The sequence below is a fragment of the Marmota marmota genome, unplaced genomic scaffold (genome assembly GCF_001458135.2).
Source record: "Marmota marmota marmota unplaced genomic scaffold, marMar, whole genome shotgun sequence".
Classification (NCBI taxonomy): domain Eukaryota; kingdom Metazoa; phylum Chordata; class Mammalia; order Rodentia; family Sciuridae; genus Marmota; species Marmota marmota.
In genome coordinates this window covers 50531616-50544355 of record NW_025999842.1, presented here as the reverse complement: position 1 = coordinate 50544355, position 12740 = coordinate 50531616, and the positions used below count along the sequence as shown (strand labels likewise).

Below are 12740 nucleotides of genomic sequence, written 5' to 3'. Positions count from 1 at the left end.
GGGGGAGAAATGAATGACAGTAGAGGGGGTAGAGAGAGAAGAGGGGAGGGGAGGGGAGGGGGATAGTAGAGGATAGGAAAGGCAGCAGAATACAACAGACACTAGTATGGCAATATGTAAATCAATGGATGTGTAACGGATGTGATTCTGCAATCTGTATACGAGGTAAAAATGGGAGTTCATAACCCACTTGAATCAAAGTGTGAAATATGATATATCAAGAACTATGTAATGTTTTGAACAACCAACAATAAAAAAAAGAAAAAAAAAGTTTAAATGTATAACCTGTTAGAATATGGGATCTTTTCTCTAGAAAGGAAGCTAAAACTAAAAGGGATCTTAAAAATCAACTAATATAATTAAAGAAGAAACTGCTGCCCAGAGATTAATGGTTCGAACTAATGGTAGTATCTAAGGAATACACAAGCCAATTAGAAGGAGGCTCCACTGGCCAAAGACATGACAATTTGAATATAAAAAGAAATAACTGCAACTGATTCAAATATGTCAAATCTATAAAGTTCATGGATTTATAATGAGTTGATAAATTGTTCATCCCAATCTCTCCACACCTGGCCTCCAAAATAGAGAAAAACTCTGGTTGAACCCAAGTGGAGGTTGCTAGGATCCCAAATGCATATTCTAAAAATTAATAAATAAAGACTGAGGAATGTGAAAAAAAAAAAAAAAAGATGTCCTTGGATCAGCAGCAATGGCATCAAGTGGAAACTCATGAGAAACTCCAATTGTCAGAGCATCCGGGTCATTCTGAAATGTGCAAAAGAACCACTGGCTTAAAAGTTCCCCCTATGTAGTGTTTTCACTAATTGAATACACATAACCAGTGGATTCCATGTTACCTTGTTCACTACTTCTCTTTTCAGGGAAGAGAACCTATTCTCTAGTTTTCTCTTAAAAAACAAAAATTCAATTTGACAATGGGAATACCCGCTAAAAGCATACTGAATTCCCTGTAGAAGACATACAAGTGAGGAGGGGGAGAGAGGAAGAAAAGTGAATAGGGGAGGAGGCAGAGTATCCACTGCTACAGTATAATTTGACTATGTATACTCTTCTTGCAAACTCACACACTTTTTTGAAGTACTTCATTTTTTTTTTCAGGCATTATAAGTGACATCTTTAGTCATTCCCCTGGTTCTTCCTGAAAGTTTCTTCTAAGATACTTTTTGTCAACTATACCTCATAGGTCACTCCCAACTCCTCACTCCTGGCTATACTAGCTTGGGGTAAAGGGGTCCCCTATTCATGTTTTGCAGCTGCTTGTCAAATTGCAATTCAAGTAATTAGACTGGGCACAAGGGAGTCTGGGGCTGTACCTTTGGGGAAAGATGCAAGGTGATAAAAAAGTGCAGGGAATCTAGATATGGTTAGTGTGGGCTTACTGGTGATCTGAGACAGGAGAAGAGCCCGTGGAGAAAGATTTTTCAACTGTGGAGGTATGGTGAAGGTGTGCAGAAATGTTCATGTTGTATTCTTAGAGCTAATGGTAATCACAACCCAGTCATTCCCTTTCACACTGTTTCATTTAGTCTACAACTGTGGAGACCCAACTGTGCTCAGGCACCTTGGTTGTGGCTCCTGATGAGATGTGTCCTCATCACTAAACATCAGTGTCCTCTTTCCATATGCAGCTCTTAAGTTTTGTATTTGTTATTTGAGTTTTTCTGGATTTTAGATTTCTAGGAGTCAGCCTGATAGACACTTCTGAGCAAACTTGGAGAACATTGGGGAGAGGTGGAAGGTAAGAAGGGTTCAATACTGCATGGAAGAGACATGTTGTAGTTCATACAATAAAAGATCTTTGCCTATACATTATAATGTACACCTTTTGAGCTTCCTACCTAGATGCTTTCATTTGGGGGCCTAAGAATATGCAGTTCACCACCTGCCATTTAGTACAAGTATCTGACATTTGCAAGGAGTCTTTCATTTATGAAGAAATTGCATTAATAGAATCTCATTTGAGTCACACTAAGCCTTTGTACAGTAAAAGAGAAAAGCATGAGTGTGGTTATTACTATCGTTATCACCATCTTTATTTTTTAGAGAGGAGAGAATCAAGGGTTGGCTAACTTAGGATATAGCTAGCTGGATGCAGAACCAGGACTGGAATCCGGGTGTGTTCCCTTTTCATAGCCTTCTGCCTCCTGACTAAAGCAAAGGCTCCAAATTAGAGCTAGGAAGCACAAGGATTTTAAAAAATATCCGTCAGCAGTTTGGGGCTGTCAGAGAATGACGAAGAAGTTACTTTTCTAAAGGGTTGCCAGAGTGGAGCGCTTAGAACAGGGGGCATTCATCTGTGTGTGCGTGCGAGCGTGTGTGTGTGTGTGTGTGTGTGTGTGTGTGTTTTAAAGAAATTGCTAGAAACTTGGTAAGATTGTTGAGTGTGAAAGGCAAACAGCTGAGTGGGCTGGTACCAGTCTTAACGATTTGATTTGAACTCTAGGCCCGGGAGGCGAGGGTTCTGTCCCTCCAGTAGAAGTGAATTTGGGGAAAGTGGAGCGGGCTGGAACTGGAAATGCGCTCTTGAAAGTCAAATGGGGTGTGGGTAGAAGGTAGCCTGACACCTTGAAATATCCTCCAACGTGCAAATGACGTGGACGAGGAGGCACCAAAGTTCCTAGCCTCGGGAGAATGGACGCTTCACGTCGGTGCGACACAGCGGGATCCTGCTGACCCGGCTGAGAGCTCCACCCGAACCGCGGCCTTTGGGGTTGGCTGGATGCGGGAGAAGGAAGGGAAAGTCCTTACGCCAGGTACCAAACAGCCCAGGGAAAAAAAGGGCGGGGTGGGGGAGAATGGAGGATCGAAAAGAAAGAGCAAATGAAGCGGAAGTTTCAAGGCCCTCTACGAGGAATAACAGTATAAATAACCGAAGACGTCGTGTAAACACTGCGGTCATAACCCCGAACATTAAACAGCCCCGGTGGCATCTGGCGCATCGGCAGCCGCGGGCTGCGCTGGGGCAGCCAGGGAGCCCGATCCCAGGCTCCTCTGCCTCGCTTCTCTGTTTATCTCAACTTAATCTTCCTCTGCGAGCTGTTCCGTAGCCTGGAAGATGTTTAAATTAAAAACCAGCCCGCCGGAAGTCGTGGCGGGACAAGGGGTAACCTCAACCCAATTGCAGGCCTAAGTGAGTTAAATAATGAATTATTAATAAGAAATATACAGGATGTGTTGCAGCATTTGGTGATGCACAACACACCCCGAGGGCTATGGAATTTACATCTTTCATAGTCCCCCTTATTTTTTCACTCGTTTGCAAACGTGGATTATTGGGATCACAAACACGCCTGGAAATTATACACCGTGGAGTTCACTTCCCTATTTGTATCGCAATTATACCGTAGAATACTTGAAAAATAGAATTTTCCTTTTCCTGCTTTTTCCCCCTCCTGAATTTAGTAACAAAATAATCCTGCTCTTTCTGTTTATAGTTCAATATTTCTCATGATCTTAAAAACAACTTGTAAGAGTTTCTTTTTAGGATTTCAGTACAAAATATGTTCCGCGCCTTCATAATGGAAATAACATTTAATCCTTTTCTAGAGGTTTGGAAGAACCATTTTAATCAAACTTCCCCATAGTTTTTCATTTTTCTTTCCAATTAAAAAAAAAACACCAGTGTTTTTAGCAATATAAAGAAAGATTTATTTTTGAAAGTAGCAAAACTTGTTTGAAAAAAATATATATCTTTAAGTGAATTACTTTATAAATGTGACTGTCAAAGTCAGCTATTCTATGATCTACATTTTACAACATATTGTACAAAAAGATACACATTGATAGGCTCTTATTATCTATTTATATATTTATAATTACATATTGCACTTGGACCAGCAAGGCTCGAAGTCATTCACGGTAGAAGTTAATAAAGTTAAATAGATGGGAATCTGTAAGCACGATTGATCTCCTCTGGTTTGGAAACGAATCTCCTCGTCGCTGTAAAGTGTTCTCTCGGGGTGAGATGGGAGAGGAGCGTTGCGAGGGGGAAGCGGAGACAGAGAGCAGGGAGGGCAGGGGTCGCCTCCCGGGGCCGCTCCCCGCCGGGAGCGCGCCTTTCCCAGACTCGCACCTCCAAGGTCAGGACGCTGTGGTTCCACATAAGCGGCTTGCGGTCACCACTTCTTTCAGGTCACTCTCGGGTTTTCCGGCCACCATAAAGGGCCACGTCTGCAGGAGACAAGAGGGTGGAGGAGGTAAGTAGCCCAGGAGGAGAAGAAAGGGTGGGTTCGGGGCTGAAAAGGAAAGGAAGGGGTGCGGTGGGGTAAGCAGTGAGCAGGGGAGGGCGGTTATCTCTGCGATTTACTTTGTGTCCACGTGGTCCCTCTGTTGAATAAAGCAAAAAAGCTGCCTTGGTGCCAAGGTGCTCGAGGTGATGGTGGTTGGCCTTTTAGAATAAGAGCCCAAAAGGCCCATGCTGGGTTCCAGTTGAAATCCAAGAGAGGCCCCGGGAAAGCTTAGTGTGCGGTGGCACAACCGGGAGGCAGATGCTCTAAATAGCCTGAGCAGAGAAACTCATAAGGACCTTGCAACTAGTGGGCACCTCCTAGAAGAGAAGTGCCCTTTAAGCCCCTTGGATAAGACAGTGGTCAGGTTTCAGGATCCTCTCACCCTCATCCCCATCTATCTTCCTGGTGCAGACTTTCTTCTTTCAAACTCAGGATTTGACTACAGTTTTAAGTTAACCACCAGCTCTGAAAGGGGAAATATTGCTAATAATAGATACATGGTCGTTTTATTTAAGACCGTTTTCCTACTATGGAGAAAGCCAAACTGTCTCTTCCTTTCTCTGGGCTCTTTTATAATACAGCTTACTTAAATTTTTATTCAAAGATGAAGACAACAGCAATTGTAAGTATTCTAGGAAATATTTTCATTTTAGTTTCATGAGGGCGGGGGACCCTTTTAATTGGAGGGGAAAATATTTTTCATGGCAAAATGTGTTTGCATCCCCTGCCCCCAACTCCTGAGACCAACTGGGTGAGATGACAACTCAACCCTCTAGGCACTAGTGCTGGACGATAAGACTTGACTTTTAAGAGGAAAGTCTCATTCTTATCACATCTAAACAGAAGTTCTAGTAAGTTGTTGTTTTCTTTAGAGCCTCCACCTTTTAAAGTGAAATCAAATAAAAGGGGAATTAAAACATATTTCTTAAACAGGGAAATACATTTGAGAAAAATAGTAGGCTCAATAAGCATTAGTTTTTTGTATTTAAAAAAATTAGATTCAATGGGCATTACTTTTTAAGAAAACAGGAATAATGTCTTTTTAAATCTCAGATGAGCGTGACCTATTATTTTAGTGTTATTCGGTACACCAATACGTGTGCAAATTTGTTAAGAATGCTGATATCTAACAGAATTTATGCTATTTAAAAATGTCAACCCACTCAGAGAAGAAACAGAATATTTAAGTAATTGGGGGACTTCCGTTTATAAGAAAGTGGCCATGAATGGTCCTATATATACTTGGGAAAGGAACGGAATTGGAAGTTTATAAAGAAAAATCACGTTTTTACTCTCAGCTAACGGAAAAATAAAGGGATTAATAAGATGTCTCTTTGGTGCGCAACATCTTGTCAACGTTCCCTATTCTGCACCAGCCCCTTCACGCTAGCGGGAGCTGCTCTGGCACCCGCGCGGGGGATCCCTCCTCTTTGCCAGCTTAATACACATGGAAATCCCTAATGGGGCTGCCACGTCAAACCCTCGCATAAATCATTCCGGTGGCGGCACTTAGGGCAGGGAGCGCGGGCGCTGTGGGGAGCGCCAGGAATCGGTCCCTAGAGGCACTACGCCGGCGGTGGCTAAGGTGTGTAGGGAGGGCGCACCAGTGCCGGCACCCCAGTCCCAGCCGAGCGCACACGCTGGCACTCACACCCGGCGGGTCAGACTTGGGGCGCGCAGCACCGCCGCAGCACCGCAGAACTCACCAGGTTGACGGGGTGAATGTAACCGTTCTCATACTTGTCGTTAGCCAGGATCTGCCTCAAATGGGCGATGTAGCTGGACGCCAACCTAAGCGTGTCCAACTTGGAGAGCTTGGTGTCTGGGGGCACCCAGGGCAGGGTGGTCTTGAGCCTGGAGAAGGCCTTGCTCAGCACCCGCATGCGGGCCCGCTCGCGCGCGTTGGCCGCATTGCGCTGGACCTGCTTTCCCTCCTGGCTGACCCCGCTCAAGGGGCTCTTTTTGGTGGGCGCCTTCCTCCTCTTGCCCAGGCCGCCGCGGCCTTTCTGGGGAGACCCGTTCTCGCAGTTGGAGCTCTCCTCTGTGCTCTCGTTGGAAGTCACAAACTCCTTGTTGGAGTCCACTTTTAGCCCTTCGCATTCCAGCATCTCCACCTCCTGAAGGTCCTCCACATCGCTGAGGGAGCCGGTGGACATGTTGAGGGTAGGGGTGGAGAGACAGAGCAAAAAAGGAGAGAGAGCAAAAAGGAGAGAGGAGAGAGAGAGAGAGAGAGAGAGAGAGAGAGAGAGAGAGAGAGAGAGAGACCCTGAAACCAATGGGCCTCCAAGTACGGAGCAGCTACCTCCTGTTGGAAATTAAAATTGGGGATCTGGCTGCTTGGGTCTCACCCCTTCCCCTTTGCAGAGTTGTGAAAACCAAGCGCGAAGGCTTTCTGCAGGAAGGGAACTGGCGATCGGTTTCCCCACCCCCGGAGTCGTGGCCGCAGAGGAGTGTGAGAGAGCGCTGAGGAATTTGGTGGACACTAGGAATTTATCTGGGGAATAGAGAGGCGGATCCTTGCAGTCTAGGGGAGGGGCCTGCTAGGCCAGCAAAGCTTTTGGACCCCTTTCACAAGCAGAGGAGACACGCGTGAACAAACCTTGGTTTCCGACTTGTAAATCGACTCAATTGTAACGCACACCTACCAGTCTTCTTCTCCCACTTTGGCCCAGCCGAGGAGGAGCTAGCCCTACTCACAGCTAATGTCGCTTGCCCATTTCCTTAGGCCTTCTTTTCTCTGAAGAGGCCTCAACTGGTTGCTACTGAGAAGGGTAGGAAAATGTCAAGATCATTCGCTGTTTCTGGGCCTTCCTTAACAAATCTCACAAAGGCTCCATGCCCCTCTTCCTTCCTCCCAAGAAAACAACTAAAATCCAGAGAAGATTCAGTTTGCTTCCTGCTAACATCCCATAAGACTCCAAGGTTTTAACCACGGTATTTTCCCATTTTACCTGGGAAAAGTTAAGAAAACAAGTGTTTCACAGAGAAAGTACAAAAAAAGAAAAAAAAATCCTTCTGTACTTGGTCCTGTAAAGATACCAGTGGATTAGACAAAGGGGTATGAAGGGAAGGGGTGTGGAGTAATATGAAAGACAGTGGAATGAATCTGACATAACTTTCCTATGTAGATATATGAATATGCCACAGTGAATCTCCTTATGATGTACATCCACAAGACTGGGATCCTAAGTAGAATAAGGTGTACTCATGTTTATGTAAATATGTCAAAATAGACTTCACTATTATGTATAATCAAAATGAACAGCAGCAACAAAAAGATACCAAGGAACTGCAGTGTGTACTCACATTTGACCATTGCACACCTACACACAATTTGGTGGGGTGGGTAGGGAATAAAATAGAATAATACAAATGTGAGGAAATATTTTACTAGTTAATAGTCTTGATGGGAGCTGGGGATGTGGCTCAAATGGTAGCGTGCTCGCCTGGCATGCACAGGGCACTGGGTTCGATCCTCAGCACCACATAAAAAATAAAATAAAGATGTTGTGTCCACCAAAAACTAAAAAATAATTATCAAAAAGTTCTCTCTCTCTTTAAAAAAATCAGTAAAAAAATAATCTTGATGAAATTAAAACTACCTGCAATTTATTTCCAAAAATGCTTTTCTTGTAGACATCACAGTCTCAGTTGCTCTAGGACATCACCTTGCCTGGGACTTCTTGTCATGCAAACTTCCTCCCAATGCTGCTGGCTTCCTCTTCTCCTATCCTCTTAAATGCCAGGGTTACTCAAGTGAAGCAGACACATTTTAAAACACAAAGCAGGACTATACTTTTGAAAAAGGTTCTTTTTCATCCTTAATCCCAGCTTGGACCATCTTTCCTGGAGAAGAAAAAAATTCTTCTAGGGAGTTAAGTAGGTGAGGAAAGGGAACTGCAATGTAGGGGTTAAATGAAAGTGATGCTATCAAACTAGGAAGACTGAATGCATGACTCTCCCTTACTAATACATGAATCTCTCCTACCGATTTTGTGCTAGATTTTCTTTCCTTAAAATTAAGCATCAAGGAAGAGGGGCTGAAGCAAAACTCAATAGCATCTTCTGAACCTTTGACTGATTCTGAACCCCTCAGCTACATTAAGATATCATATCTCTAATCCTGGGCTCAGCTGGGAATTTGCTAACCTCTAACGTTTTGTTTTGTTAGCAGGGTCTTGTTTGCTTTCCCCCTATGCTGTAAACTAAACAGATTGTCAGCAAATCAGTCTTTATTAATGAATTAGTGAACCCTTCCCCCCTAATATCTTTGCTAAGGATCCAAAATTTGTTAATCACCAGTATGGAGATTTATGAGCTCTTATTTTCTGTTGTTTGTGCAGGTGGAGATTTAAATGACCATATCCACTACCAAGATTTATTGCAAGAGTGATTGATGTTATAAACCAGGAAAGGGACTCTTCCCACAGCAGGGATGACAGAAATATCAAGTTGAAGTTGCCTTTGTCTTCATGCACAGACGACCCAGTACTACAACAGAGAACGTATAATAATTTAATCTGAGGCCCAAGATAGCATTAAGAGAACACCCAGAAGGCCTGTTAAAAGTCCCCCCTGCTGATTCCCAAACTAGTTTTCTTTGATTTGCCTTCCTTTTTCTCAGTCTTGGTAAGACACGAAATTCAAAGTTATTTTTAGACTAAGAGCTATGTGAAAATGGGCATTGGCCAGTACTTTGTGAAATGTGCAAGTGTATGTGTATTTGTGTGTGTGTGTGTGTGTGTGTGTGTGTGTGAGAGAGAGAGAGAGAGAGAGAGAGAGAGAGAGAGAGAGAGAATGTGGTGTAGCTACTGAGATATTTGCAAATAACCACAAATAATTTATTTATTTTTACTCTGGATGGGATGATAATTAAGAATATGAACTACTGCCATACATAACCAGACTATAAACTGTAAAGATTCTTCTTCTTGGAGTCACATTTTTTTTTCTTTCTGTTATTTTGGGTCTAATTCTCTGCCATACCTCAGTAGATAGGCTGCATAGATCATTTGGGGGATAGTGACAATCACAGTAACATGGACCTCCAAATAGATTGCTGCTTTTTATAATTCTTTTCAATGTTGGAAACTTAAAAACAGCAGATTCTAGAATAGAGCAAAACTAACCTCATGCCATGAACTGGCCAGCAATTATTTTTTTATAGCAAAATAGAAGTATAGGAAAATAACATCTCTTTCAATTGTTTTTCTTTATAACAATGTAAACTATAATTAAGTACCATGTTTATTTATCTTGCAGTGATACATTCAGAATAGGGAGGACTAGTATGTTGATAATGAACCTTGGAGTGTTTCTAAAAATTCTGTAGGGGATAGTTAACAGTTTGGGAACAAAAACTGAAGAAGGCTATCATCTGAATATGTTGAAGAAAGTATATTAACGCTTTTTTTCTCTTGAAATTTTATGTCGATCTCTGCTAATAAATACTTGGGGACAAACAGGTGAGGGAAGTGGCTTATTGTCAGATTCTACTGAACAAATCGTTTAAGCTACAACTTAAAAACTGTGCCAAATTTTCCCAAAATGTAAACTATATTCTGTGAGAAGAAAAGCCCTTTTGAGATGCTTACTAACTTACAATAACGGGAGAAAGAAATGCTTTGAAAATTAACTGTTTCAAAGCACTAAATAGAAAACTAGTGCTTTGAAAGTGTGAGATAGTTTTAAAAAGTTCTTACCTTACTTTTTAAGTAACAGTTTATGCTTCAGAGGCATCTGGCCAATTTGCTGCACACTTCTAACAATTTGTTTTGCAAGGACGGCTATCTTTGAAAGATTTTAGTGCTAAGGAAAATTTATCTTCAAAAGTTGTAAAATGAAGATTAGTAATGGAATGTATCCTTGAACTTAAATCCCACTTTATCAACTGATAAATTTTCAGGAAGTTCAAATTTGATTCAGTTGCACTTGGGATGGAATAATTTGCTTCCTTTTTTTATGTGAAAGAAGACATTTCAGGCTTCTTTTGAACTGACTTTGTATGCCATCATATTATCTTTCCCAGAGAGAAAAATATGCCTTTAAATTCAAATGGTCATCTTTTTCTTATACTCCCTATGATGAGGCCAGGAGGTATCTTATCCTGGAAAGTCAGCAAAACTGCCAATTTCCTTTTTCCTTCACTTCTAATGAACATCTCCAGATATTTTATTCTTTTTCTTTGATGGTAACTGCCACCAATTTGCTGAGCTTTTATGCAAGTTGGTGCCTCTTTCTCAATTTTATATAACTGCCACTCTATCTTTTGTTTGCTGCCAGTTGATTATACCATCTGCTCCTAAGTCCATTGAAGTCTGACTTTTTAAAAATTAAATTTTAACTTCATTTCTTATATTGAGAATTATCTCCCCTTGTTACAAATCATAGTGGTGCCAACTTGTTGCACTTTGTCTGCTAGGGTGATCATAACTAGTTAGACTAGTTATTTTCTAAGGAGGTCAGTAATGGGGATGCTGGGTGTTACTGTGACCTTTCCCTGGCATCAGCCCAGGACATGAATCTATTCAGTAATCAGAAGTTCCCTTGGAATTCACTGTACCCTAACCCTCTTTTCACATTTAGCACAATGAATTATAGATCTGACGTCAACAACAATAAGATTTAAAGTTGGCCAATGCCAATAAAATGTAAAGACTCTTCATGGTTCTTTGGGTCCAAAAGTTAACCTGGCATTCCATACTCTCCATGACGTAGCTTTGAAAGGAGCCAAGCCTGTATTCGTGAAGGATTGGGGTTTATGCTTCAGGAACAAGTGGCTGAATGAAACTCAGACAATGAGAGGTAAGAACTTATAAAGCCAGTTTAATAGTTTCCTTGTTTTCTAATATTAGAATAATTTTATTAGAGCCTACTCAGTTTTAGGAAAGAGAGGGGAAAAGATGGAACAAGCCTTGAGTCTCTACCATGTAGGGCTTTTTGTCTTCATTTTTCCATTTCATTTAGAATCTTTCTTTGGAGACTGACTACTAAAGAAGAAGATGCTATATGAAATGAAAATCTGAATTGAAATGTGTGCCAGAGGATTTCTCTTGTAACAATGAAGTTTTAGAAAAATTTGCTTAAGTGTACTTTATTTTCTGTAGCTCACATTAAGCTTGGAAGCAAAATCTCTATAGTATTCTTAGAAAGAAAACTTGTGGATCATATTGAAGACACCTGTAAAGCACTTAAGTGTTAAATATAGCTTTTGATGGGTATGAAAAATAAACTGGTCAACTTGCTGTCAGCCTATTTTCTGTCAGGACAGGAGAAGATGGGCATTAAAATAAAAGAGCCTTTCTTGTAGTTATTTCCTTAAGATTATTTCCTTGAGGAGTAGAGTTATAGAGTTTCAATCCTGGGATCAACAAGAAAGTTCTGAGAGTGCAAATCCTGATCTTACAAATATAAAATGATGTAGCATTTTAAAATAAAGATGCAAAATAATATTCTGCTAGAATTGGAAAGGCGCTGAGAGCCAGTGAGGCCCTACACAGTCAAGAATTCTGTTCCCATGAGATGAGGGTAACAGTATTGCTACTTGAACCTGTGACTCGATTTGCCTCTGTAACCACGAGGAAAGTTTGGAAATACTGTTTCTAAATACGCTCTTTAGATTCAAGGAAACTTGGGGTAGGGACTTATTAGTAAAAAAGAAGGAGAGTGAATCCCAAAGTCGTGGCTAGTGTATTTATTGTATGAAATATAAAGTTAACTATGTAAAAGCATGAATATTTTCTTTGACCTTGATGAAAAATTCACTTTATGTATAATCTGGCTTCAATGATGATATGCAGACCACAAGCTCTTTGTGAATTTATAAATAGTCCAAACCAACTTCAGCTCTTATCTGGGGCTCAGAATCAGTTTTTTTAAAAATTAACCTGCTTCTAGTTATGTGTCTGAGAACATGCACCAATGGAGCCATTCCAACTAATGTTGTCACTAACTACCTTCAGTGAAACAGCTTTATAAATTACTCCTTTTGAGGGTGGAGCAGTAAAAAGGTGTGGGTTATTCATGCAATATACAAGCCACCTTTGGCATTCACTAAATTCCTTTAAGTTGCTTGTTTAATTTCTATCAATCTGATTATGCATCAAGTATATTTATGAGGTAAGAATGAATGGAAAGCTTTTTCTAATATAAAATGTTATATAGATTTAAAAAAAATTAATAGTAGTTTACTGTCTTAGGAAGCTCAAGCTACCATAAGAAAATATTATAGTCTGGGTAGCTTTTCTTTCTGCAGACAGAAACAAAGAGACATAGAGAGATACACACAGAGAGAACACTTCTTCTTATAAGGCCATCAGCACTATCTGGTTAGAACACTCTTAATACCTTAAACTCATCTACCTCCTAAAGAGACTATCTCCAAATAGAGTCATATTAAGGGTTGTGATCTTCAATATATGAATTTTGGAGAGACACAATTCAATCCATAGAATTTGCCAATAGAAATTATAATTGGAAAATAGTTCT

General features: G+C 41.0%; 1 protein-coding gene across 1 annotated transcript; it reads right to left on the bottom strand.

The window, feature by feature from the left end:
• Window positions 1-3648: 3648 nt before the first annotated feature.
• On the bottom strand, window positions 3649-6729 carry Tcf21 (transcription factor 21). The gene is made up of 2 exons (XM_015501435.2): window positions 5960-6729; window positions 3649-4194 (listed from the first exon to the last, which is right to left on the bottom strand). Exons 1-2 carry the CDS (start codon window positions 6407-6409, stop codon window positions 4105-4107), a joined length of 540 nt encoding a protein of 179 aa, XP_015356921.1. The 5' UTR covers window positions 6410-6729; the 3' UTR covers window positions 3649-4104.
• Between the last annotated feature and the right edge of the window lie 6011 nt (window positions 6730-12740).